At 31.1% G+C, this 26,501-nt stretch overlaps 4 protein-coding genes across 14 annotated transcripts; 2 read left to right on the top strand and 2 right to left on the bottom strand.

The window, feature by feature from the left end:
• Positions 1 to 105: 105 nt before the first annotated feature.
• LOC130811083 (probable serine/threonine-protein kinase CST) lies at positions 106 to 4,689 on the top strand. 2 transcript variants are annotated; one of them, XM_057677250.1, is made up of 6 exons: positions 106 to 247; positions 1,284 to 1,606; positions 2,907 to 3,015; positions 3,277 to 3,413; positions 3,590 to 3,713; positions 4,005 to 4,689. In XM_057677250.1, the coding sequence occupies exons 1-6, from the start codon at positions 202 to 204 to the stop codon at positions 4,448 to 4,450; spliced, it is 1,185 nt and encodes a 394-aa protein (XP_057533233.1). In that variant the 5' UTR covers positions 106 to 201; the 3' UTR covers positions 4,451 to 4,689. The 2 variants fall into 2 exon arrangements, with proteins under 2 accessions (XP_057533233.1, XP_057533232.1); XM_057677249.1 differs by having other exon boundaries at positions 2,907 to 3,042; positions 4,005 to 4,688.
• A 220-nt stretch (positions 4,690 to 4,909) lies between these two features.
• Positions 4,910 to 11,523, top strand: LOC130810606 (protein TIFY 4B-like). 10 transcript variants are annotated; one of them, XM_057676727.1, is made up of 9 exons: positions 4,916 to 5,324; positions 5,482 to 5,666; positions 7,479 to 7,551; positions 7,624 to 7,789; positions 8,516 to 8,575; positions 9,248 to 9,311; positions 9,395 to 9,606; positions 10,064 to 10,372; positions 10,838 to 11,514. In XM_057676727.1, exons 1-7 carry the CDS (start codon positions 5,028 to 5,030, stop codon positions 9,486 to 9,488), a joined length of 939 nt encoding a protein of 312 aa, XP_057532710.1. In that variant the 5' UTR covers positions 4,916 to 5,027; the 3' UTR covers positions 9,489 to 9,606; positions 10,064 to 10,372; positions 10,838 to 11,514. The 10 variants fall into 10 exon arrangements, with proteins under 10 accessions (XP_057532717.1, XP_057532710.1, XP_057532711.1 ...); XM_057676728.1 differs by having other exon boundaries at positions 4,916 to 5,157; positions 5,244 to 5,398; positions 10,064 to 11,508; XM_057676734.1 differs by lacking the exon at positions 8,516 to 8,575 and having other exon boundaries at positions 4,910 to 5,157; positions 5,244 to 5,398; positions 10,064 to 11,507.
• Positions 11,524 to 20,048: 8,525 nt separating this feature from the next.
• LOC130810971 (uncharacterized) lies at positions 20,049 to 20,951 on the bottom strand. Its single transcript, XM_057677090.1, has 2 exons — positions 20,638 to 20,951; positions 20,049 to 20,540 (listed from the first exon to the last, which is right to left on the bottom strand). The coding sequence occupies exons 1-2, from the start codon at positions 20,887 to 20,889 to the stop codon at positions 20,049 to 20,051; spliced, it is 744 nt and encodes a 247-aa protein (XP_057533073.1). The 5' UTR covers positions 20,890 to 20,951.
• Positions 20,952 to 20,968: 17 nt separating this feature from the next.
• LOC130810970 (protein ALP1-like) lies at positions 20,969 to 22,520 on the bottom strand. The gene is made up of 3 exons (XM_057677089.1): positions 22,447 to 22,520; positions 21,296 to 21,795; positions 20,969 to 21,208 (listed from the first exon to the last, which is right to left on the bottom strand). Exons 2-3 carry the CDS (start codon positions 21,791 to 21,793, stop codon positions 20,969 to 20,971), a joined length of 738 nt encoding a protein of 245 aa, XP_057533072.1. The 5' UTR covers positions 21,794 to 21,795; positions 22,447 to 22,520.
• Between the last annotated feature and the right edge of the window lie 3,981 nt (positions 22,521 to 26,501).

Here is a 26,501-nt window from a genome sequence, read left to right as displayed (position 1 = left end):
AGACAAGACCAGTACCTGCTCAAACAGAGAAATAAAAGCATAATAAAAGTAAGTTCATACTTGAGTCTTTAATTTCCAGGTTGCTTCTTTTGTTTGTTCGATCTTCGAAGTTGGAACCTCCGCCTTTATATAACATTTTGGTGCCCAAACAAGAAGAGATCACTACTTCTACTTCTATCCAACACCAAATAAAACATAAACATGGGAAATTGCTGGGGATCTGAACAGCAACTCACAAATCCTTCAGGTCATTTTTTTTTTTTTTTTTTTTTACTTCATCTTTTATTTATTTAATTCACCATTTTCTTCTTCTAAGAAAACAAGATACAATGTGTTCTTTGGTTTTAGCAGTAAATAAAAATGGAGTTTTGATTTTGGGTGGGTTGACTATTTTTTTCTGGTTTATTAGCTTGGTTATTTATTTACGGGTCACATTCCAAAATTTGAGTTTATTAATCGGGTTTGAAGTCAAAATTAGATAGAACAAGTGAGAATTGAATTTGAACCTTTACATACTTGTTTCAACTTTTACAAAAAAAAACTAACAAATTATTTTTGTTTTAATCGACTAAAATACAAGTTATGAACATGAAGAAATGATAAATTGTAGATCAATTTTGAAGTAATTAAAAAATATTTAGCACTAAAAAAACACAATTAAGGAAAACATAAGATTAAATTGAATTAGTGTATTTTAGTTAGCTTCATAGTTTTGTTCATGCAATGCAATACACTACTTCTATTCAATTATTAAATAAAACCGTTAACCATCTATATATATATATATATATATATATATATATATATATATATATATATATATATATATATATATATATATATATATATTAAATGTCAACACGGCTGGCTAATAATGTCTATTCATCATTTTTCCTTTTTTTTCTTTTTCTTTATTATTTATTCCTTTTTATTGGTTGCCTTAATTTATGGATATTGCCACTTCATTTAAATGATTCAATATTGGATAATTAGTGGCATCTTGCATTTGTTATACTACTTCCACGTTTAATATTCCACCTTTGGTAAATAAAAAGTGTACCTTTAATTTTTTAAATCTTAAGTTTCCAATGAAATTTTCTTATAATTCATACTTTTGTAACAAAAAATTAAAAAGAATTTATACTCATAACAAATATCTTGAATAACACTTTTAAGAACTTTGATCATTCCAATTTCCAATAATAATATGAGCAAATTGAATCAATGATAAGTTGGTAGTATTTATTCTAATAATATAATAATGTATTTGTATGCGCAATTAGACGTACGAACAGTTGAAAGTGTACCGGCACCGGTTGGGCATGGTCTAATAGCAAGCTGCAATGGTGGAGGAGCCAAAGTAGGGCCGCCGGAAATGGGTCGTCAAATTATAAAGCCGAGCCCAAAAGAATATAAATATGCAGATTTAAAAAGTGCGACAAAAAATTTTAAGTGTGATTATATGATTGGGGAAGGAGGGTTTGGAAAGGTGTACAAAGGATGGATTGATGAAAAAACATTAGCACCATCTACGCCTGATGTTGGTATTCCTGTTGCTGTTAAGAAATGTAGTGCTAACAGTACTCATGCTCTCAAACAATGGAAAGTATGTTCTTTTTTCCTTCACCATTCTCTCTCTCTCTCTCTTTTTTTTTTTTTTTTTTTTTTTTTTTAAATTAGGTTGTATTTTTTATTTGTTTTCATCGGAGGTAAAGCCGGAGACTCTTAGAAGTGTTCATAGATTACTTTTTGATGTGTTAATCTTATTTTGCGTCTAAAATAGATATGGTTATAATTTACTTAGTTGGATTGATTTATATAAAAATTATAATAAGTGTCAATATACTTTTATATTTAAGTTTAATTTAGACTCAATTTATAAATCAAAACCGAAATGTGAATGCATATAGCAGTATGTTAAAATTGAAGTGATCTTCGCTAGAAGTCTTTTTAAAAACATTATGGTGTGTAGAAGTAGTTTAAATAAAGAGTCAAAAATGGCTTTCTTGACTCTTGAGTAGGTTTTTAGTACTACAAAACGACAATTTTCAAGCTTGGAGTTAGGAAACGCTGTCTTCATCGTGATTCTCATCGCTAATCAACTTATTTTAACTTGGAATCAACTCATTTACTACTCTTTGCTAAACCTTTTTTTTTTTTTTTATTCTTTACACAGTATTTATTATAGTACTCCATTACTTTTTATCTTAAAAAAAACTTATAAATTGTCTTATTTAGTTATATTTATTTTTACTCTATATTTTATCAACTTTTATATTTTTGTCATTATATAATACTCTCTTCAATTCAGCACTAACGTCCCATTTACTTTATACACTCTATCCAATGCACTTATTCAATCATTGATATCTCTAATTATGCATTATTCAAAATTATGGAAAATTGATATAAATAATCCTTATATTAAGACGAATCAAACAAGATCCTACATGACTATGTTTTAACTTGTAGATCAATAATAAAATACAAATTAAGAGTAAGAGATGAATAGTATCCGAAAAACAAATGGGACGTTAGTGCTGAATTGAAGGGAATAACTCTCAAGCCTACTAGTCTTATTTACTTTTTAACACATTCCGACGTAACATTTTAACTTTTAATATATCTGATTATGTATAGTAAAAAATAAAGAAACATTTATAATACTAATTATTGAAACGAATTAAACAAGATTTTATTTGACTATATTTTAATTTATAAATTAAAAATAATAAGTAAATGATAATTAAAAAAGTAAATGAAACTAGTAAAAAGAGTAGGAGGGAGTATTTTGCTATCAATGAATTATTTTCATAATACTTTGTGTGAAGCTTTATTGTTGTGGTGGTGTTTGAAATAAATAAAATTCTAACATAAAAACATTGGTTTGTTCATTGGTGATGCAGACAGAGATTGATTTTTTGGGGAAATGTTGTCATCCAAACTTGGTTAAATTAATTGGTTATTGCTGGGAAGAGAAGGAGCTTCTACTTGTATATGAGTATATGAATTATGGTAGTCTAGAAAAACATCTCTTCCAAAGTAATTATTGCCTTTTTTTTACTATTTTCATTTTTTTATTAAGCACAAAAAAAGTTATTATAATTTTTTTTTAACTATTTATGTATTATTTGATACAATTTCCAACTAAATATAATTCCTGATGATTCTCACAAAATCAGCAATGAAAAGATTATTTAACTTTCAAACAGAGCATTTTGGACTAGGAATAATATCATAGTACTCCATCACCTTAATTTTGTTATGTTTATGCAGAGAAAGTTAAACCCCCATCTTGGAATACCCGGTTAACTATAGCAATAGACGCTGCTAGAGGCCTCCATTTCTTGCATACTTCTGAAAATACCGTCATTTTTCGAGATTTTAAGACTGCCAATATTTTATTAGATCAGGTATATTCCTTCAGCTTATGTAATTAAAAAAATTTTAAATGACAATTATTTTCCTTATTATGATTTTATCCTCATTAATTAGTGTGATAATTCTTTTTTGAAATCCTTATAAAAGATATTAATATTAAATAAACTAAATTATTAGTTTAGGCCTCTAAATTTTTCTTTTGATTCAGAACTATGCTGCCAAGCTATCGGATTTTGGGCTTGCTAGACTAGGCCCATCAATGGATAAATCTCATGTGACTACACAAGCTATGGGCACATATGGATATGCCGCCCCTGAATATATTAATACAGGTATATTATTGATATCAATTTTTGGAAAAAAAAAAAAAAACATTAAAGTTATTCTATAATTTTCGGTGGAACCCATAATTTCTTTGTCATAGAACTATCTATCTATCTATATATATATATATATATATATATATATATATATATATATATATATATATATATATATATATATATATATATATATATATATATATATTCTTTTTTCCATTCATATCACTTTTTTTTCATGTTATTTTTCAGTATCGATTTCACAATGTTAAGAAAAATTGAATTTTAATTGTTTTTATGCAGGCCATTTGTACGTAAGGAGTGATGTGTATGGTTTTGGCGTTGTATTACTAGAGATGTTAACGGGCTTAAAGGCTTATGACGTAAAAAGGCCCAGTGGACAGACATGCTTGGTTGATTGGTACAAAACCATGCTAAATGAAAAGCCCAAAGTTAAAAAGATAATTGATCCAAGAATGGATGTGTATCCTCCTGAAGGTGTTAACAAGTTGGCCCAACTCATATTAAGATGTCTACAAAATGACCCCAAAAACAGACCTTCAATGTCAGAGGTTCTTAAAATACTGGAAAGGATAAGTACCATTAAGATGAACCCAAAAAGCCCAAGCCCCAGCTCTTCAAAGCCCGATAAGCCCAATGCCTATCATTCATCTTTGCCCCATTACAAACATGGTGGGAGATCAAGCTCAACACGACAGACATATCCGCTGCTACAACCATCAACTTAGACGAGTTTTCGACTAATGATGTCTGCATTATAAATTTTAATTCACATGCTCCATCTAATGTTTTGGAGCGCGAAAATAAATTTTTAAAAGTAATCAATTTAATGTTAATGTTTTATGATATAACATGTATTACAATTTACGATATAGTTGTTACTAAAATATTTTTATTGTTTTTAAATTTAATCTTTGGATGTTATCCTCATGCACACTAATTTTATTATGCATCCCTTCTTATTTTCTACTCATTTACTCTGTGCTTCTTATTCTTGACTCCACTAACTTATGGACTTATTGTAGTATTTTTTTACTCTTTGTCCACTAATTTACGAATTATGACTACAAATAGTATGTTAAAATTGATACGCGCTATTTTAATATGCACTAGTTCCGCTCCACACTCTTTGAACTCACTTGGTAACTTAAATGCGTGTTCAAGGCTTTCTCATCAAACATAGCGTCATTTGCTATAACTTAAATGCAAAAGAACACTAAACACCTTCCGAGTTCATAGTAATAATAGCTCGGTGGCATTCTTATGGATGGCCACACCCTTCCTTTTCTCTCTCACTGAGATCCCATGAACTCTACAATGACGGCAACCACAACTGTCGCAAAGTCGGTCTTACAAAAACCTTTACACCAACTCACTGAAGACGACATTTCTCAACTCACTCGCGAAGATTGTCGCCGTTATCTCAAAGATAAAGGTTCGACATCCAATTTTCAATTTCATGTTTTCAGTTATTCTAGATTTGAGGAATTCAATTCCGTTCTTTGGTTGTTTGATGAGCAGGTATGCGAAGACCTTCATGGAATAAATCTCAGGCGATTCAACAAGTCATTTCTCTCAAATCTTTGCTTGAACCATCTCCTCGTAATAATAATTCTTATTCTGCTTCCCTTAAATCTGCTGTTCTTCGTCCTCCTCAAATTCCTTCTAATTATACTGTTAGTTTTCTTCTTTTGTGATTTTTCATTTCATTTTGAAGTTCACTCAATTTATTTATTAGTGTTTGTAACCAAATTTATAGGGGAATTCAAATTCATCGGAATTGAGTCCAACGGAGGCTGATGGATCAGTATCAGTATCAGTATCCGCCACTGGAGAGGATGGAACTCCTAATCATCTAGCAGCTACCTCCAGTTCGGAACCTGTCACTATTGGAGAAGGGGAATGTCCTCCCACTCTTGTTGAATCGAAACCATCATCTTTCAGGTATTTTCTTTTTTACATTTTTATCCTTATAATAGGAGTGAATTTGTTGTTGCTTTTGTTCAAACCTATGTCATATTGCTGCCAAGATCATGGAAGGGAGTACTTTATTGCGCTGGATTATCTTGCTGATTTCTTACCATTGTGATTAGGGCGGTTGATAGTTAGACGTTCACTTGAAATTGGCACTCAACTCTGAGAATATTACATAATGTTGCAACAGTGCCCCTCAAGTGGCTACGTCAGCATTGGGGGTAAAAGGGAGGGTGGGGTAGGGCTCATTGTAATGACAAAAATCTTGTTTGATATAGCACTCAACAAAAAACATTATCATTTCTCAAAATTGACAGATATATTGTGATGTTAACTGTTTGTATATGGTTAGTGAAGTCACTAGTTCGTTCATGGAACTTTTAAGGTTAACAGTACGGTGGTTAACCGTGAACACGCTGACGATTGATGCTGACCTTGCTGATCATTTGGTGTCAGATTTTCTGTTTTTTCTTGATAACCTGTGCCTGTAAGTTATTTAACCCTAGAGAGAAGGTTTTGTAAATCTTATTTGCATCTGCTCATGACAATGATGAGAAAATTACTTCTGTAAGAGGAAACTGATATGCTTGGATACATTTTAGAAAAACTAATACATTGTAGTGATCTTTGTCTTCTTCTTGCATTGAAGTATAGTATACCAAACAAACCTAAAGTTGAAGCTAAGATACTGGTGATTAGGTTTCAAGCTATATTATTTTAATGAAAAGAAAAGAGCCCTCATTGGTTAAGAGTGCTTCTTTTGTCTATTGTCAACTATAACTCTGTAAGTATTTGATTTGAACTTTTCTTACAGTGACAAAGGACTATTATGAAATGAAATGAAAGCCTTAAAGAAGTTCAACAATGAAAAACAAATGAAAATTATCAAACAAAAGCAATGGAACGGACACAATGTGTTTTATGAGGTATCTACCCCCTCAAATGTAGTTTATTATATTGAACTCCAGAATTACAAGTATAATAAACCTCCACTTATCTTGAGAACAATTCCTCAAGATCACAAATATTAAAACAAAGTAAGAATACTCTCAAGTTTCTAACAATACAATAGCCCTCTCAACAATATGTGTGTTTGTGGTGCACTTTGCTCTATGAATGATATTTTCTTTTATAGAGGAAGGTGAGTATCATTCTTAGAGTCACACTTCAATGCACCATAAAGCACAATTACATCACACACTTAACATACCAATTAAGTATGACAATAAACATCACAATAAACAAGTATTAAACAAGGAGTTACACAACCTTTCTATGCCTTTCAAGTGGCCAAACTGACCAAAAAGGAATCTGAGGCACAGTGCTCGAACGAGCACCCCATGTGCTGGAACGAGCACTTAGTTCAAAACCCACCTGCACAATGTGCCTTGAACGAGCACTCCTCTTCAGTCCACTTTTGACTTAGTTTTCATGTTGCCTTGTTCGAGCAACCTTCATAACATGTCTTGCCTTGTTCAAGGCATAATTCCACCCTTTAGTGAAGCCTCGTTTGCCTCACATTAAGCACCTCATTGATCGTTCCAAACCTTAATTCACTTACATATGACACATCCTCATCATTCCTCTCCAAAGTACAAGCTAAGGCATGTTCGATTAAGTGATCAAATTCATCATCATAATTATGTGTTTTGGCACTTGTATTAACATGAAATATACTATTGTAGTTTCGTTGTTTAATTGACCATATGTTGAGATGTCAACTAAGCTCAATTGGTTAAAATACATTAATGGAACCTTCTATGAAATGAAAAATTCTTGCAGAAATCCTTTTGATCAAATGACAATCTTTTACAGTGGCAGAGTCAATGTTTATGATGGAGTTCTGGTTGATAAGGTAATCATTCATATGTGCATAGCTAGTATAGATATCAGTATGCCCCTGCTTATATGTGTCGCTGCTGAACAGGCACGGGCGATAATGCATCTTGCAGCTAGCCCTATACAGTTTTCTCAGGATGAACAAAATACTGGAAACTCTTCTCGCTGGAGCAGTCCCTGCCAATTGCCAACATCAAGTCGTAAATACAATGTGTCTACCCAAGATGGATCTGCTGCACTGTCCATGTTGCAAGGTGAACCATTATCATATTTCCAATCATTACCTTCAATGATAAGTTATTCTGGAGTGATGTCAGAGTTTAGTCATGTAGGTGGTCTTCTTTTTGTTACAATATCTTAGAAAATATGTCAATGCTCAATAAATTTGATGAATCTGCACATGAGTAGCTGCTTTCTGTTATGAGTTTATGTTAGCATAGTGGGTTCAATGAGTCGATTTGCGTCTCTTTTTGCAAAATACCCAGCTCTTGTGTGGGGAACAGGGTTAAAGTTTGCATAATAAAAATTCGAAAACATTGCAGGGGACATTTAGGATTTCATTTAAATTGATTAAAATGTGAAAATGTAACACAGTGCTTGACTAGTTTGAACTAGTTGAAATGGACTTAATGATGCAACTTGTAAGATGAAGATTTATGAGTGATGAGAGTGTTTGTAACTTGGATCTTAAAGGTACATCTATGAGGGGAAAGAACATCAAACAATTTGATGCTTGGATTTTGTAAAAATTTTGTCTATGTAGCGAAAATAAGCCTGTGAAACCATGATAACTTAACCAAGCAGGTTACATATTGGATTGTTGTTTTATATTTTTTATTGATCGCTTAGCTATTATAATTGGATTTTAGCCTCATGTGATATGAATGTAATAGTCAACAAAGGGTCATTGCTTGAATTTTCTAGTATAGTATATTAAATAATAGCTTTATGCTAAAGTTCTGATGGTGTATGACTGACAGGGAAGATGACAGAACCCATTCAACATTTTAAATTAGATGGGAGCATTATTTGTGAACAAGGTGGCTTTTCATGTGTTGTGGTTTTGCTTTCCTCATTGCAATTTTTTTTCTATTTAGAGTGAGTATGATTGATATTTGATGCTTGACTCCCATAAATAAGTGGCTCATCAATATGGGAAGAAATGGTTCACACTTCACAGTAAGAGATTTTACAAAATAAGTATTGCTTAGGCATAAAACATGTTTCTGCTATAGAGCAACCGATCAGGATTTCCCACTTTGTTAATAGAGAAATTTAGTGATGAAGCATGTTAACTTGATTTTATGATAAAGCATATCCAGATTTTGTGTTATATTTCTGTTTAGAAGCTGACCCGAAATAATAGTGTGATTTATGAGGGAGATAAGATGAGTATTCCCAGTTGAGAAAGCTAAGAACCTGTCATATGAGAAACATATATGTGAAATTGCTAAAGAATACGGTTGTACAATAAGGCATTCTGATTGCTCAAATGCTGCTCTGGCATTAGCTTGTTAAAGCAGTGTATATACATTTTTGTTGCTATTAGGCTGCCATTTTTGTTGGCCTCGTTTAGTTTATAAGGCACTCTGTTTAGAAGCTAACTGTCCTCGTTTCTTATGGAAATTTCTTCAGCTTATAGTAAAAGAGCTTCACGCCTGTTGGAATGGAAAATTTCAGATCTAACTACTCTTTTTTCTTTCACGTGTCAGATGTTGAAGGCCAGACAAACAGACTGGTCTCGTTGCTGAGGTACTTTGAGAAAAGAAAAGATAGGTATATTATTTAACACTACTTCTTTAATTTTCCCCTAGTCAAGCTGTTTTTTATAAAATATATCCCCCTTTCTACATACCTAGGGGGAAGTTTAAGATGAAGAGGAAGATAGGATCTTCTTCTTCAAGCTTGGAGATGTACTTGAACCAGCAGATGAGGTTCCCAGCCAGCAATTGACAAACTATTCGAAATAACACTAGCCCCATAAGCCAACTTGGGATTCCCTGCCCTAGCTATGGCTTAGTGAATAAAGAGCAGAAGAATCTTGGTCTATCAGTTGATCTTAATGACAAAGGTAAGCAGTAAAACTGTATTGATGTCATTTTGTGACTCAGCAATTTGGTAGTTTTTCCCTTAAATCATTCTGAGATTGTCTCCCCACATCATATCTCTGGTATATTCTCATTGTAGAATAAGTAATTGATTTAAAAACTTCTAACATTTATGTTTTCTTAACAGTAAGATGTCTCCCCCCCCCCCCCCCCTCCCCCCTTCTCCCCCACCCCCACAAGCCACACCCACCCCTTCCTCCTACGTCTACAACCTGATATGTTGCTTTTAATCTATAGAACTGCATTGTAGGGCTTTATTAGAGAAGTTACTATGATCAACAAATATGTTTGATATGATTACGAATATTTTCATCAATAATTTTCAATTCGACCATTTGTCACTTTCAAGCTGCCTAGAAGAGGTTTGACTTGACAGAAAGCACTTATACTTTTCTAATCTTCATCAAATTGCTTTTGTAGGTCATATTTCTGCATGAGGAGCAAAGTATAGTATATTTTCTAATTATAACTGGCAAAAGTGGTCTGTGGGACATTAATTATTAATGATTTCTTATTTAAGACAAAATGAGAGAAGACCATTTATGCTGATTGGTCATGTGCAAAGAAGACCGAAAAATGCTCGAGTTTAGTTAAACAGATGGAAGGTGAAACAATATGGCGCTTATAAGAGGAAGAGGAAGAAGTTGGCCGAACTAAAATGACTTATGTAACAAGAGTGAAGGAGTGAAGAATGACATGAAAAATGACAAAAGGAGCATATGAGACTAGGTAGATATGAATGAAGGAGAATATATGTTGTAGATTAGTATTAGATAGAGTCAAATATAGTATGATATTTTTTAAAGACGATCTCTTGCTTTGATTCATTTTGTTTCATGTAGTTGACCCCATTTGTTGGAAATTGGGATTGAGGCTTTGACATTATTGTTGAGTGATTTCTTCTTTTAAAGGTGGTACTCAAGAATTTCTGTCGAGTCACTATAACAAGAACATCAAGTTACTGGAATTAACAGCTATAATTTCATAGACGAAGTATTCCTTCTCTTTTAAAGGACATCACATTAAAATTGTCTGCTTTTATTTGTGGTAATTAATTGAGATGGTTGTAACTTATAACCATATTTGTTCATAAACTTTTTGGGGTTTTTTCCTCTGCTATTACAATGTTGAACATGACTTTACGCCTTCATTTTTTAAGACTACTAATGTTTTAAGTCTAATTAACATTTGCAGTTTAGAAGCCCCTGCGTCTGGTTTAGTGTTTGTAAATTGGAAACGAGTAACCCTCCCCTTTAAGCGTAAGTTCGCTTGAAGACTTTGAACGGCTTTATTGTGATACTGATCATGACAAATGAGATGTCCTGCTATCTGGCTGCACTCTGGAGTTCCAGCAAGAGGAACTTTTCGTTAGTGGTACAAGTAATAATCGTTCTTGTCATTTTTGTAAACAAAAGTTCAAAATGATCCAACTCGACCTTAGTATTCGAGTTCAAGGTAGTTGGTATATCGTGACTAAGCAGCCTCTTGCTGTCTGTTTGCATTGTGGAGATATGAGGTAATGCTATCCATCATATGATCATGATGTAAGGACCTGCTAATCCTTTTAATGGAAAGCTATATATTTTTTAACGCTGATGATGTTGATGGTGTATAATATTGATGATATTTAATTGATGGTGGTTGGTGGATGATGTTGATGGTGTTGTTAATCTTGAATCTGGATGATGGAGATTGATGAGGGATTTTAGAGGCCATGGTAATGAGAATGATTTTTAGTTTTAGTTTTTTTAATATGTGTTAAGTTATTCTCATCCAATTGGAGAATTCACCTTTAAATATGTGTTTTTTTCATAATTTTTTATTTCCACTCAATACTCTTAAATATCATGTGATAACATATTTTCTCTACACTAAAAGCATAAAGACAATTTATTAGTAAAATTTTTAAGATGGGTTTTCTTTTGGGTTAAAAAAATAGAAGTTATAAAAAATTATAAAAAAAATTAATAAATATGAATTCAAAAATACTGGTGCAGATTACAAATAAATACATAAATAAAATTACTCACTATTTTATAAAATTTACCCTATTTTTCTTTTTAATCAATTTTATTAAATTTAACTTATTTTAATTTTTTACTATGATCTATACCTTTAACTTTTTTTTTTTTTTCATTTACACATTTCTTAACATAAAATATAAATTTTTCCATTTGATTTTTTAACCAATAACTATGGAGCAAAATTGGTAGGACACATAGAGGAGTAAAATAGTAGGATGTTTGATAAATGGTTTTTGGATTGGTTTTTTTTTATTGACTTTTGAATTTTGGTATTTTGGTTGGTTAAAAAAGTCAATAATGTGTTTGGTAAATAACATTTCAGTCGGCTAAAAAACGCCTCGCCAAAATAAAAAGGCTAATTGGTTGGCGTTTTCATTGACTTTTGATTTGTTGTTTAACTTTTTCTTTAATGAACAACTAACATTTAATATATAATTTTACCAAAAAATATTTTCTGAAGCTAATTGCTTCTATGCGCGGGATACACTGGATAGAATGATGATGATTTTTAAAACAACTAACCCACTTTACTAACTTAAAAACAAAAAAAATCAACACTTTTAACCGATAAAAAGCCAAAAACCAAAAATCCTTTGTAAACATTATCTAGATGAGTTTTTGAATTAGATTAGAAATTAACAAATTTCTTAATGAAGTAGTACACGAGTCTATGGTTGAGTAGGAGTGTACTAATAATTCTATGAGACCTACACCTACACTTATACCCTACATTAGCTTATAGGATGGCTTGGCACTTGGCAGGTAATGAATAGTACACTAAACTACTGATTTGAGGCATGAGCCTAAGACCTGGGACTGCGCTGCCCCTTGTCCTTGTGAATTGAAAGCATGACATAATAAGGCATGCCCACTTATTATAGGCTTATCATTATTATCATGAAAATCGTGCATTAGACAACCAATATGTTTCTTAACAACCAATATCCAATAAACTCATGTTTATTTTTTCTAATTGATTAATTGAACATATTAAATCTATATAAATCAATTTAATACTTCTATAAATATAGTTCTACCATGAAAATGTCTTATTTAAATATTTATGTATGTTTTTATAATTTGTAGTTAAAAGAATAAAATAAAAAATTTATAAATACGATTAAAAAAAAAAAAGTAAATGAATGCCATTAGACACATGAAAATGAAAAGGATATACACTCTAAAACACAAAAACTCATTAACGGCATAGAGAAATAGCATTTATTTATTTAATTTTTATGCTTTATTAGATTTTTCTATTAGAGTATATAACATATTCTAGAGCCTCAATCAAAAACTTAAATTTTTAGTTGAGTTGGTACCTTAACATGGTATCAGATGTCATTGTGACAAAAGGTCACGGATTCTAATCTCAACTACCCATCATTTAAAGTGGAATATTTAGCTAAATATGCAAAGGGCATGTGTTGCATCCACACTTCTAGCCCAAAGGGTTCTCGTGTGAGGAGGAGTGTTAAAGTATATAACATATCTTAAGGCCTCAATCATAAGCTTAAGTTTTTGGTTAAGTTGGTTCCTTGATATTTTTCATTACATAAAATGAATAAACATATTAGAAAGTGGAGGAGTCAAATTTCAAATATAGGGGCATGAATATACTTTAAATTTGCCTTTAATTAGTAAGTCTTTTGTGTAATTATTTTTACTTTGTTAGTACTCCAGCCTGCTTATAATGAAGAAAGTTGAGAGGAAACTCCCGACTCCTATAGTCAATTTATATTTTTTATAATTTTAGTCTGAAAAATAAAAGCAACATAATTAAAAAAGAAAAAAATAACTAAAAAAATAAAATAAATTCTTATTAGTAATAATAGATTATCAAATTAGGAATGAAATTATCCTTTAACAGCTAAAAAAACAAAAAAAGAAGCAAGCGATTGAGAGAAATCGACAAAATTAAAAATTAAGCTTATCATCCATAATTGAAGGATAAATGTTTGTTTTATATTTGTATTTGAATGTTTTTATCTTTATTTAATAATTAGTTTGAATAAGTAAATGTTTTATTCACTGAAAATCCATACAAAAAAAAAATGAAATATGGAGATAGTAAAAAAAAGACTTGGTAATAAAATGGGCGATGATTTTCTTGCTGATAGTTCAATAATATACATTTAGAGACAAATAGAAAAGACATTTAGTGTCAATGACTAAAAGAACGTCGAGCTTTACTTTGATTCAAAATTTACATTATAATTTTTACTTGTATTGATTGGCTATATTTTAGTTGAATTTATTTTTTTTTGCTAACTCCGCCCCCCTTAAAATTTTGTTCAAATTTCGCCACTGCATATAGTCATAATAACTCGATCTCTTTTGATTAGAATTTGTGAAAGTGAAACATACCATATCCGTTAGACAATAATTTAAAAAAAAAAATCATATTTTCATAATATATATTAGATGAACTATTTAATCATGTATAAAACGCAAATTGTCTCTTACAATAATTTGATAACATATACATGTAATAAATAAGTTCAAGGTGGCTAGCTAAGACATAGTTGTTGGCCTTTGTTTTTTTATCATCTCAAATAGAATTGTACAATTACTATTTAAATTATTACTACCTCTTTTTTTTTCATTTAACAACTGTCTGCTATTTAATCCACTAGTTCTATTTAGTTTTTATGCTTACTAAAATAACATTTTAACCTTTAGTATCTCTAATTTTTTGATTAAAAAATATAAAAAGTTGGTAACAATAATCCTTGTATTAAGACGAATCAAACTAGATACCACATGACTATATTTTAACTTATAGATTAAGAATAAAATACAAATTAAGAGAGGTAAGTAAATAAGGACAAAAAATAAATGGAATTAACGGGTAGAATAGGGGGGAGTACTACTTAAACTGTTGTCGGAAAACAAATTTTGAACTTTTATATTTCTAAATACGCATTATAAAATATTGTTATAAAAAACTATATATTAAAACGAATCTAATAGGTTTACATTGATGTATTTTAATTTTTATATAAATATATCTCAAAAAAGTTATTTAAATGTCTTTTTTCTTAAATATAAAAAATGGAAAAAAATAAGAAAAGGGAGATGGTAATACTTACTATAGTTTACTCAAAATTATCATCATAATAATGGAGTAGATGATATCAAGTAATAAGTAAAGTTTTCATCTTAATGAGTTATGTTGTGATATATAATATTGTTCTTTTTAATTACATTGGATCGTGCCATAACTCATTATAGTCACATTATCACTTAATTTTATAATAATTATATGTTCATTATAAACATGCCAATATATATACCTTTCAGAGTAAGCCATACCAACATTTTGTTTTTTGTTTCTTTTTTCCTTATATTCTTTTTTTTTTTCGTTTAATTAATTAACAATTGTTGCAAGTTTGTGAGTAGTATTTATGAAAAAACATAATAACATATCATATGGTTCTAATTATAATATTTAGTTTTTATTAAGATGTTCATATATAACATTGTTTGATATTAAAAACTATTTTCAACTAAAATTTAAATTAATGATCGAAATCTTACTCTATAATGTATAATAGATTTTTTCATGATTTATTATATAACAAACCAAGTAGTAATAATATTTAATGTTGCTATCAAATTTTTGACGTAAATATTTTGTACAAGTGTTTTTTAATATTCAATTATGAACTTTAGCTTTTTAATACTAGGGTTATATTATTTGTTATCATTTAGAAAATTCACCACAACCATCACATTAACTTCTAAGAGCAATTATAAAATCTCAATTTAACGTTTAAAAGACAATAATACGACATAAAAAGAACTTTTGTATTAGTATCGGCTCATACTTAATATATTTTAACATCGTCTATGAGTACTATTGCATTTACTGTTGATCAGGTTAGTGACAATTAGCGTAAAAGAATTGATGACCATCTCAAAAGGTTAATCGATTCAATTTGGGTTGGTTGTGTATCACATCACCACACATTTTAGTTAATTGGAGCATTAATGACTTTTGATTCATGTAGTTGTGATGCCCCAAACTAGTCACACTCGAATAATTAGGTCATTGGAGTATATATCTTCTCGACCTTTCTATGTAGTGATATGAAGCAACCCACTTACTAACCTATAAAGTATAAACCATTACACTATAATTATACTTAGTCAAATCCAAATTTCTTGTATATTATCCTCATTTGTGTGTATTTGAGAAATAATTTTTTCTTAGTTTTTTTTTTTTTTTTTTTTATTTTGGTTTTTAACTTATTAGTTGATTAAACAGTTAAATAATTATGCTTGCAATAACTTTTATATAAGCTAAAAATTAAGTTTTAAAATCAAAATCAAAAAAACTTGTTATGTAATTTTTTCATCACGTTTTCCATCAAATCAGACGAATATTAATTTAATAGGCTTCAAAACGTGATCAATTACAAAAAAATCACCCAACTTATAGAGTCATATATATATATAATTTTCATACGATGTGGGATGATATTCTAATATTTTTATCATATCAATTGAGGTACATTTTTATTTACAGTGCTAAATAATGTTTGACTTAAAATAAAAAAAAAATAAAGATTTAAGCTCGTAAATCACATTATTTATTAGAAAAATTATGCATGATCAAACCCTACTAATCAATCTAATTTTGATAAGGCTTCAAAATCATTATTATTGAACACGTGCTCCACTATTCTATCATTTTGCAACATTTAGGTAAAATAATGTTCACATCAAAGGTCAAAATATGATGAATTGATAGGGACATAGGAATACGTGTCATCTGACATTAGAAAATAATAATCATATATTTAAAAATAAAAAAAGTTGTTCAAAAGTGTAGTCTTATAACATAATGAGGTCAGATGTGCATGTTTATAAAGAATGAATTAGCTTAGATCGATCTACTTTTATAAATTGTGAAATGCCTTCAAAACAAAACACTCTTTGTTGCTCATGCTTTATTTACAAAAGCTGATTTTTGTAACTTCATTAATTCTCTTGCTTTTCACTTAGCTCCATAGCTTGGGCTACAATTAGGCTTCTTTTCAGTTTCATCATTCAACTTTTTTCAACTTAATCTAACTTTTTTGCATTTTTTTCTTTCTTTTACTTTCTTTATATTTATAAGTATATAATCCTTATAGAAATTTTTTTAAAAAAAAATATTAAGTTAAGAAATGTAATTTATAAAGAATATTGATCAGAATAAAAAATAAGTTAAAATATGTGATAAAAATTGAAAAAAAAAATAATATTATGAGGGATGAACAAAAATATAAATGCAACAAAATAACTCAATGGGATGGATGAATCATACTTCTATAATTAACTTTAGTAACAATGTTCCTAATTCAAGCTATCCTAATTCCTATACCTAGCTAGGTGGTCAATATTTAGTTATTCTTTTTTTTTTATGTTAATTAATTCAAATATAAGATTCATATTATGAATGTGAATGTTTTAGACCTAATTGATAATAAATCTCAATGGTTAAAGAGACGTGATTTTTCTTCTGTTAATGATATAATATCATATGATAAAAGGCAGTTAGGTTAGAAGTGTAGATGCAATATAATATAAGTTTTTCTCAAATCTGGTGCTAGATATTTCAATTTTTTAGAGCAAGTGCCCAATCTACCAAATGTGATGGTGTTGTGAGCAACACAAGAAAGCCTTCAGTTTGTCATGGTGATGATTCAATGAAGGATATGGGTATGGTGCATAAGGGAGGCCTTGGTGAAGGCAAGGGAGTGCACAATATGAGGTATGACTTGTGCCTTGAACGAGGCAAGGCACAAGTGAAGGTGTGCTCGATTAGAGGCAACAGCTGGCGAGAAGAACAGAAGGCTCTGAATCTTCGCTCGACTAGGTCGAGCGGACTACAGCACCCCAAAAACGTGAGTTTTCGTTTTGTTCTCGGTTTATAGTGGGCCTTTGGGGTTTTGTCCTAAGGCTTCCTTATATGTTATGGGACTATATAAGGGGGTCTTAGAGCATCATTAGGACATGGGAGTGAGGCTAATACACATGAGGCTAGGGTTTGAGAACCATTAGAGTTTCTTCTTCTTTGTATTAGATTGTGGGTGATCTCCATTATTGAATGGAATCACCATCTTGAGTGCTTGTTCTCAAGTGTGTTTGGTTTGTCATTAGTGTATTGTTGAATATATTAATGAAAGGAATCATTTTGAGGAGGAGGTATCCATAAATACCTCATAAACACATTGTGTTGATTGTTTGTTGTCCTCTTGTTTATTCTCTGTTTTTCACTCATCGTTTACATCTTATTCTACTATTGTTGAATTCGAGCCATTCTCTTTCACAATTTAACTGAAGGGTAGATGAGATTAGAACCTTTGACATCTTTTATCATATTGGCTCTAATAGCATTTACAAAATACCCACTCAACCAAAAGGTTAAAATAATAGTTGTATCCCTATTAAAGAGTATATACTACTTCTATATCATATAGTCGAATATACATAGAGTTTTCAAAAGTGATTGAGAATTAAACTTATGTTGTAAGGGTAGAAGGAAAATTTTTCAACCACTATACTTAGCTTATAGCCTACATATTTTGATATCTCAATTATTAGCTTAAATTCTAGCTTAACTAATTCTTTAAATCAACAAAAAAAAATTGAGGTTTCAAAATTTATTATACACTTCATAACTTTTCTTATAATACCACATATATAAATTATAAATATCGTCAAAAAAAAAAAATAAAAAAAAGGGGATCCAAGTTTCCATTTAATCATTCGGTGACGTGTGAACAAAACCAAAGTATAATATGAAAATGAGATTCAAAGGTTTTAGGTCCGGCCCATAGATTTGCTATATATGTGGTTGCAAAAGGGGAGGGGCCAAGGGGTTGTGATTTAATGATATGATTTCTGAAAGATAACAACACCACCACCATCATATTTCATATATCTTCATCAACAAAATACTCTTTACATTTTGCATATGATAGTGTTTTACACTTGTAACAAATTCTTGGTACATCTTATTTTCCCTTTCTTTTTAATAGTTTTACTTTTTTTTTTTACTATAATACATTATTTTAAATTAGATATTTTTAAAAATGTACATAATAAAATTTTGAAAATACGCATTAAATTAAAAAAAATAAAAGCAAACATGCATATTGATATAAGTCCTATATTGCTTGATGAATATTTAAAACAAAATAGGATGAATATTTTCAATCACAATAATAAAAAAATTATAGTTACAATTTATAATATTATTTTTTCAAGAATTTAATTTAATTTAGTTTATTTATATGGAATAACATATCAGTGCTTTTTCATACTAACATTAATTATTTAGTATGTTCTTCCTTGATTTGCTCACAAATTCTTCTTTTATTCATAGATAGTTTGTTTCAATTCAATAGAGATTAGTGCACACAGAAATAGACATTAACCAACATCCAAGTACTTATTAATAAATATTTAACAACTAATTGTTAAACTAGCTAAATACCATTTTTCCCAATTAACAACAATTGTAAATATATTTGATAAAGATTTAATTATTGGTTATTTATTTTTTGATAGAAAAAAAAAGCAATTTCAACTTTAAAAAATAAATAAAGTAGAAATAAAGTAGAATGACACCTAGCTATTAGTTGGTGGAGAATATCAAATTAATTAAGGATAAATAAAGTACATAAATCCAAGGTGGACAGCATATGGTAGTAGTACTACTACAAAGTGAGTTGGCCTAAAACATCAATAGTAATTTGTACTCCTTTTGTGAAGTACTATTGATGAATACTCTTAGGAACCGTTTGGTTCAGTGAGCAGGAATGGAATGGTATGCAACCCCATACCAGGATGGTTTGGATTCAGAACCCCATACCAGAATAAAACTGTTTGGTTCAATCCTGTAATAGATATTCAATCCATTCACACTGTTTGGTTCAATTATGGAATGGATTCTCTGTCCAGTTTATATATATATATATATATATATATATATATATATATATATATATATATATATATATATATATATATAGATACATACATACATTTATTAAATACACAAATACATACACACATATTATGTTGCAAATAGATAATTACCACTAATTAAAAAATACTAGTTCAATACATTTTCACTCAAAATGGTGTCCATACATCTCCACACAAAAAGATTCCAATATATGTTTTTGACAACCAAACACAAAGTCTACATAATTTTATAAGTTAAGCATTTTCATTACATCACTTATCCAAGTTAGGATGAATGAGGTTGATTATAAACTCTTTCTTCCACTCATCATCCGGGCATTGGTAAAAGAGTGAGAGTTCACTTGGATTGGAGGCCAACCTCTTGGAAGCTTCCATCATTTCAAATCTTGTCAATCCTTCTATGCAAAGCAATTCACTAACCAAATTTTTTTTTTATTTTCCTCAACTTCTTCACGAGCCATGATAGCTTGCTCATGTAGTTGTGTAGTAGAGAAGGCACTTGCAATGGTAGACATGTGCTTGTTCATCTCATTCATATGATTTGAAAAGCTAGAAGACATATTGTTAAAAGAAGAAGTTAAGTCCACAACCTCCGGCTTCTTCCTTTTCCTTGCTAGTTCATTTGGAGCCTTTTCCTTTTTGCATTTCTTTGAAGAAGGTTCACTTGGAGTTGATTGTTTTGACTGGTTGACGGACTCATTATCATCAAATTCATCGTCTTCATCACTATCACCCTTATCTAGTTCAATGGTCTCTTTCTCTTGATTCTCAACAGCTTCGATAAAAGTCTCAGATTGCACTCCAGTAGCTCGATCGGCACCAAAGATAATTGACAATTGATCATAAAATGGAAAAGGAACATTCCATAATCCTTGAGCATTTCTGTGTTGCTGAAATTAAACAAGAATTGGAATAAAAAAAAGATACGTCATTTACAATATGTTATAATTTCTAACAAATTGTAAACAAGTCAAAGTATTTGTGTACCTTACAAAATTCTTCATAAGATTGCCTTTCACAAACAATCATATTCTTTTCATTATCCCAAGAAAAACCAGAAGTGCGAAACATTTCAGTTAGCACATTATATTTATCCTTAAACCATTTGATTTTTGATTCAATATGGGGAATAGCTTTCAACCCACACCCGGGAAACTTCTCATTCAATTTCTCCTCTAACTTATTCTTGAAACCACCTTTGAAACTCCCATCAGCTTTCCATGAAGGATCGGCACTCATCTCCAACAAACCATTAATCAAACACTCTTCCTCAGATTTATTCCATGATCGCTTGTTTTTCCCTCTTCCACTCTGAAATCTAAGTATGATTACCTTGCGGCACTTTTAAACCATTAGGCCTAGTAATAGCATCTCGAAGGACACGACCATCATGAGCGGATCCTTCCCAACCAGGTTGAACATATATGAACTCCAAATTAGGGTTACATACACCTAACACATTCATAGCAATAGAACCTTTCCTTGTCCGATATCTTGCTCTATCCTCACTTGGCACATGAACACTAATATGAGTGCCATCTAAGGCTCCTAAACAATTCTACAAAAAAAAAGTTAAGAGGGATAAGTTTTACAATAAACAAAGTGGATAGATTTTTAAATAATATAGATGAAATTATGTTATTACCTTAAAACATTTCCATCTATCCACTTCACAATCTTCTGTTATAGGTGTCGGCTTTTTCAGCAAGTGTGTATGTAGTTTTAACACGGCAAGAAGACTTCGAAAGAAATGACTTCTAATTGTCCTATTTTTCAAATGATGTGCCAACGTGTACAAGAACATAGCTACAATTTCCTCCAAAGACATATTTCGAGTGCCATTTAAACCACCGACATCTCGGACCATCTCACAAAGGACATAAAAGGTTTTTCTATTCACACGAAGTTCACTTTTGCAGACTATATCACTATCCTTGATTAGTGCATCCAAGTGCTTTTGTCTAAAGTGTTTCTTCTCACTTTTGCTATAACGTGGTCGTTCTATTTCATAAACAATTACACCCATCATACACATCACCAAGTACATGAGTGTGACGACATTGTTAACAACCATGAGAAGTACAAGTAATTCAATTTGTCTCTTCTTCCTTCTTCTTACTATGGCTAATTGAGATGGAATCATTTCTGTGAATGTATATATGCATCATCAAATTAATCTAGCAATCATTACTATGGCTAATTGACATTGTTAACAAACTGAGCATTTGCATTAATCCAATACAAACTGAGCATCATCAATTTCATAATTTAGCAATCTCCAGTATGCTCCAGTACAAACATCCAGTATAAACTAAAGCAATCTCCAGTACAAAAAAATTCAGCAAGCAAACCCAACTCCAAATTCCTTGGAATTAATCCAAGAACGTCAAACAAACAAAGAACAATATGTAAAGAATCAAACTTTAATGAATTATGAGATGAATAATTGAAAACCCAATTCCAAATTTCTTGAAATCAATCCAAAAACCTCAAATAAACCAAGCAATCAAACATCCAGTACATCCAGTACAAAGCAAAACCAAACCAAGCAATAAACCTCACAGACTTTCTTGGCAAAACCCAATGAAGAAAACGAAGCTATCAATTGAAAAATTCAGCAAACATCCCGTACAAAAAATTGGTCCTTTAATCGAATGAATAAGCAATCAAAACATCAAAACCAAACCAAGCAATAAACAGGGATTTTGAAGGAGAATTTCAGCAATAAACAGGGATTTTGAAGCAATAAACCAAACCAAGCAATGAAAAGCAGAAAGAAAAAAAAAAGATATATACTTTGGAATTTCAGCGTACGGAGGAAGAACAGAGTACGGAGGAGCAGCGAAGATCAGCGGGAGCAGGAGCAGCGAAGAACCAGAAGGTTGAAGGAGAATTTCAGCGAAGAGCGGGAGAGGAAGATTGAAGAACAGCAAAGAACTGTGAAACAGGGATTTTGAATTAGGGTTTGTATATGGGGGGAATGGATTTTGAAACTTTGGGGGTTAGGAGGGTATGGAATTTTAGGGAATAGAATGGTATGAGAACCCTTTTGGGTATGAGATCCCAATGTAAAATTAGATAACCAAACATTGGAATGGGTTGTCATACCATTCCATACCCATAAAAATAACCAACCAAACACACCCTTATTGTAGAGTACTCCCTCCTATTCTTTATAATTGGGACATTTTCATATTTGGCAAATTCACCTTAATTGTTTCATTTTTTTTTTGCACTGATTTTTTTATCTAAATGCCTTTAGTTTACACACGTAATTACAAAAATACCTCGCTTATATTACTTACCCAAACTGATGAATTACATAATCCCTCATTAATACCCTTAATGATTTCCTCCCTTTTAAAATCAATCTCCCCATCCTGAATCCACTAACTGAAACCCTAACTCTCTCTCTCTCATCTTCATCTTCATCGTCCATCTTCATCTTCATCGTCCTTCTTCATCTTCATCTTCCTCCTTCATCCCCATTATTACTGATTATCGTCCTTCATCTTCATCTTCATTTTCCTTCAACATCTCCCTTCTCCTCTCTCTCTTCTCTCTTTTCTGGTGTTCGATTGAAACCCAAAAACGTTTGGGGTTTTTTTAGATCTAAATTTTTTTGTGTATGCTTCTGAGTTTTCGAATATGGAGTCACCAAGTTCTTGTCTTTCTTGGTTGTCTTCATCCCAAGACAGTGATCTAGTAGGTCCTCCTAATCCTTGGTTTGACTTCTACAATTGAGTTCCTCCATCTCCTACGAGCTCTGGTGAAACGGATCCTAACTGGGGAAAACTTTAACTTCCGAGGATGAAGAAAGTGGGGGTTTGTTTGATTTACAACTAGATCCGCAAGATCTTTATATTGAGAACTTGTTCCCTTCCTCAGATAAAAAATCACTGGATGATGAGAAATTTTTTAGGACCATTCTCTAGTATGGATACATCTTTTCTTTTTGACTTATGATGATTTTGTGCATGCATTTTTTATGGTATGCATGTATGTTTTGGTGTTCTGATTTTTTGCCCTATGATTTTTTTTTTGAGGATAATCATTTAAATCAACTTATTTTGCTACTAGTCTAGGATTTTCAGTTCATAAGCCACCAAAATCATGTTTAGGAGGTTAAGTTTTTACCAGATTCAGGAGGCAATTACTATGGTTTATGGGGTATCTGTGATTAGAACATTTTGTTCTCTGAGATGAATTTTTTCGATTTTGTTTTTAAAACCATCAATAAACTGTTGAAACTGCCATTTTCATTTAAATGTTTATGGTTAAACAACTTGATGACTTTCTTGCTACATCATGTTTACACCTAAACATTTACCTAACATAGTTCAGCTAAAAGTGAGTCCAAACATGTAACCCAAAAGTATACTTATATCTGTCATATACTCATATATACATGCTACTTGTGTTCATGCTATTGTCGCCGGTTCTGTTATTGATGTTTCCTCTGTTGTTGGTGTTGTTTCTGTTGTTGCTGGTGTTTCTGTTGGTGCTGGTGTTGCTGTTGTTGATGGTATTTCTGTTGGTGTTGTTGTTTCTGTTGGTGCTGGTGTTTCTGTTGGTGTTGTTGTTTTTGTTGGTGATGATGTTTCCGTTGTTGCTGGTGTTTCTATTGGTGCTATTGTTAACTGTTGTTGATGAAAAAATTGTTCATCTTTGATTCCCAAGTAAAATAAGATGACCTCAAATGTACTTTGATCCAACTTTGTGTCTAAATAACGAAGTGCCTCGTAAATAATTTCCCTTCGTATCCCCAAACAATGTGGAAGTCTCCCTTCCCTTGCAAGCTTTGTTTTGTTCATGTGTGGAATATGATAATCTATACCACCTAAGTTCTTAATAACCTCAACTTTTACATTCTTGTAAAGTGATCCATACAAACTTCAATGCATTTGGTTAATGTTGTATTCACTGCCTTAACCAACTGTGCATAATTGTATGTTGATTTTTGATGCTACAATGCTTGTATTGACCTAAAAAATCTTAAGTCTAACACATTCATATCTGGTGAATTAGGAAGTTGTTGCACTAAGTGGAAACTAAATCCATCAAGTGTTGTTGCCTCTCTAAACACTATGTCATTATCTAAAATGTGTGGCTTCGCATTGTCCTGTTGAATGTATATCGTTTTGCTTAAATGTGCTAGCCATTTACTTCTAATTATTGGTAGTATCTTGTGCACAATCATATCTCTCGTGTGATTTTTAGTGATTGATTGTATGGGTTTGGTCTCTGGCTCTCCTCTCTTCCTATTTTTTGAACTTCTTTGTGTAAAAGGAAATATGCCTATCTTTCCATCAAAAATTAGCTCACCTTCATTAGAAAAGACTAGTCTAGCAACAACACATATAAACATGATCTTAGGCACATACGTTTTGATTGGATTTCCCTATGTGGCTCTACCTCTCCGGGTGTGAGATAATATGTCTGTTGTGTCCTAGTGAGGTAAAAAAACTTATCATCTATGTGCACTACATTTGACATGTGTGTGCTCATCTAAAATGCAACTTGTAAGACAAAAAATTAACTTGTCGAGTTTATTTTTGTCATTAAGCAATGGTTTGATTGCATTGGTGTGCTTTCGAATGTACTTCTTTTTTAATCTCCAAACTGTGCTTTGGCTAACCCCCAGGGCCCTTGCAACTGCGGTTTGACTTGTCTTTTCGCTTTTTTAAGTCCCTTGAACTTTGTGTCATCAAAGGGAATCTCAGTCCTTGACTTCTCCCCTTTCTTCTTACTGTTGACATTTATTGGAAATTGATTCTGTTGTTGTTGGTCCTTCATCTGTTCCCATATCCTTCCTGTTGTCTTCCTACTCACACCGTACTTCTTTGCCATGTCATTGATGACGTCGTGTGCTGGCTTCCCTTAACTGTTGACTGACAATAAAAGTTCACGCATTATTTGCTTCCTACTAAAATTATCTAGCTCTTTTGTTATTACCATGGTTGTATTTGAATTTTGGTTGGTAGAAATTAATTACTGATGATCTATTCTTTATTTAATGCTCTCCTTATATAACTGTTGTTTGTGTTGGTGGTTCTGATTTGTAATTGGCGCCTCTAAATTTTGCTGATTGGTGGTTTTGTTCTCTTACTTGGCGCCAATCTGAAATTTTTGGGTTTTTGTTTACTCTTGCTTCCTGTGTGGAATTGACGCCTCTTTGTCTATGATGTTACTGATTTGCTCTGTTCTTTGTATCATGGCTTTTCCAGTATTTGATGGCTTTGTTTCAAAATCAAAATGTTCATTTTTTCGTAGCTAAATTAATCAATTTGGAACACTAAATGCATTACCGTGTTTTTTTTTAAAATCTGAAGTCAATGAAAGACTTAATATCCACATGCGCATTAGTGAGAGGGTTGTTCGTTTTCGGTTGCCGTTCAAAAAACATTGAAGAAATCAATGAAGAATTGAAGACTTAGTTTATTTTTTTTCAATTTATAATGTGTAATTTAGTTTATGTAATTTTTTGTAATTTAAGTTAAGTACTTTTATGCTTTGTTAATTAAAAAAACCCGAAAATGTATTATTGTCAATTAATTTTATCGGAAATGTGAAACTAAATTTTTCCTCCAAAATTCAATTATATCTACTTTATTTAACAAAAAGGAGAAAATCATTAACAATTAATTCAATCACTTAAAATACCCCAATTACCACCTTTTTGGTGGACTCTATTCTACTTTTAAAATTCATGTCCAACCCAAATGTCCCAATTATAAAGAATAGGAGGGAGTATTTAATAAAAATAGGTTACATTCCATGAATGATTATATTAATTGCTCAAATGTTAATAATAATGAATTATTTAAAATTCAAGTACAACTTAATAAAAA

The sequence above is a fragment of the Amaranthus tricolor genome, chromosome 4 (genome assembly GCF_026212465.1).
Source record: "Amaranthus tricolor cultivar Red isolate AtriRed21 chromosome 4, ASM2621246v1, whole genome shotgun sequence".
NCBI classification, from domain to species: Eukaryota; Viridiplantae; Streptophyta; class Magnoliopsida; order Caryophyllales; family Amaranthaceae; genus Amaranthus; species Amaranthus tricolor.
This window is presented reverse-complemented; position numbering and strand designations above follow the sequence as displayed.

What these genes read in the sequence shown, in the direction of transcription:
- LOC130810970 (XM_057677089.1), bottom strand. Translation starts at nt 21,793, where the DNA reads ATGATTCCATCTCAATTAGCCATAGTAAGAAGAAGGAAGAAGAGACAA. An exon ending in ATAGATGGAAATGTTTTAAG is followed by an intron (nt 21,209 to 21,295) that starts GTAATAACATAA and finishes TTTTTTTTGTAG; the next exon opens with AATTGTTTAGGAGCCTTAGA.
- LOC130811083 (XM_057677249.1), top strand. Translation starts at nt 202, where the DNA reads ATGGGAAATTGCTGGGGATCTGAACAGCAACTCACAAATCCTTCAG. An exon ending in GCAACTCACAAATCCTTCAG is followed by an intron (nt 248 to 1,283) that starts GTCATTTTTTTT and finishes ATGCGCAATTAG; the next exon opens with ACGTACGAACAGTTGAAAGT. An exon ending in ATGCTCTCAAACAATGGAAA is followed by an intron (nt 1,607 to 2,906) that starts GTATGTTCTTTT and finishes TTGGTGATGCAG; the next exon opens with ACAGAGATTGATTTTTTGGG.
- LOC130810606 (XM_057676726.1), top strand. Translation starts at nt 5,028, where the DNA reads ATGAACTCTACAATGACGGCAACCACAACTGTCGCAAAGTCGGTCTTA. An exon ending in TCGAAACCATCATCTTTCAG is followed by an intron (nt 5,667 to 7,478) that starts GTATTTTCTTTT and finishes AAATTCTTGCAG; the next exon opens with AAATCCTTTTGATCAAATGA. An exon ending in TTTGAGAAAAGAAAAGATAG is followed by an intron (nt 9,312 to 9,394) that starts GTATATTATTTA and finishes CTACATACCTAG; the next exon opens with GGGGAAGTTTAAGATGAAGA.
- LOC130810971 (XM_057677090.1), bottom strand. Translation starts at nt 20,889, where the DNA reads ATGAGTGCCGATCCTTCATGGAAAGCTGATGGGAGTTTCAAAGGTGGT. An exon ending in CTTATGAAGAATTTTGTAAG is followed by an intron (nt 20,541 to 20,637) that starts GTACACAAATAC and finishes GTTTAATTTCAG; the next exon opens with CAACACAGAAATGCTCAAGG.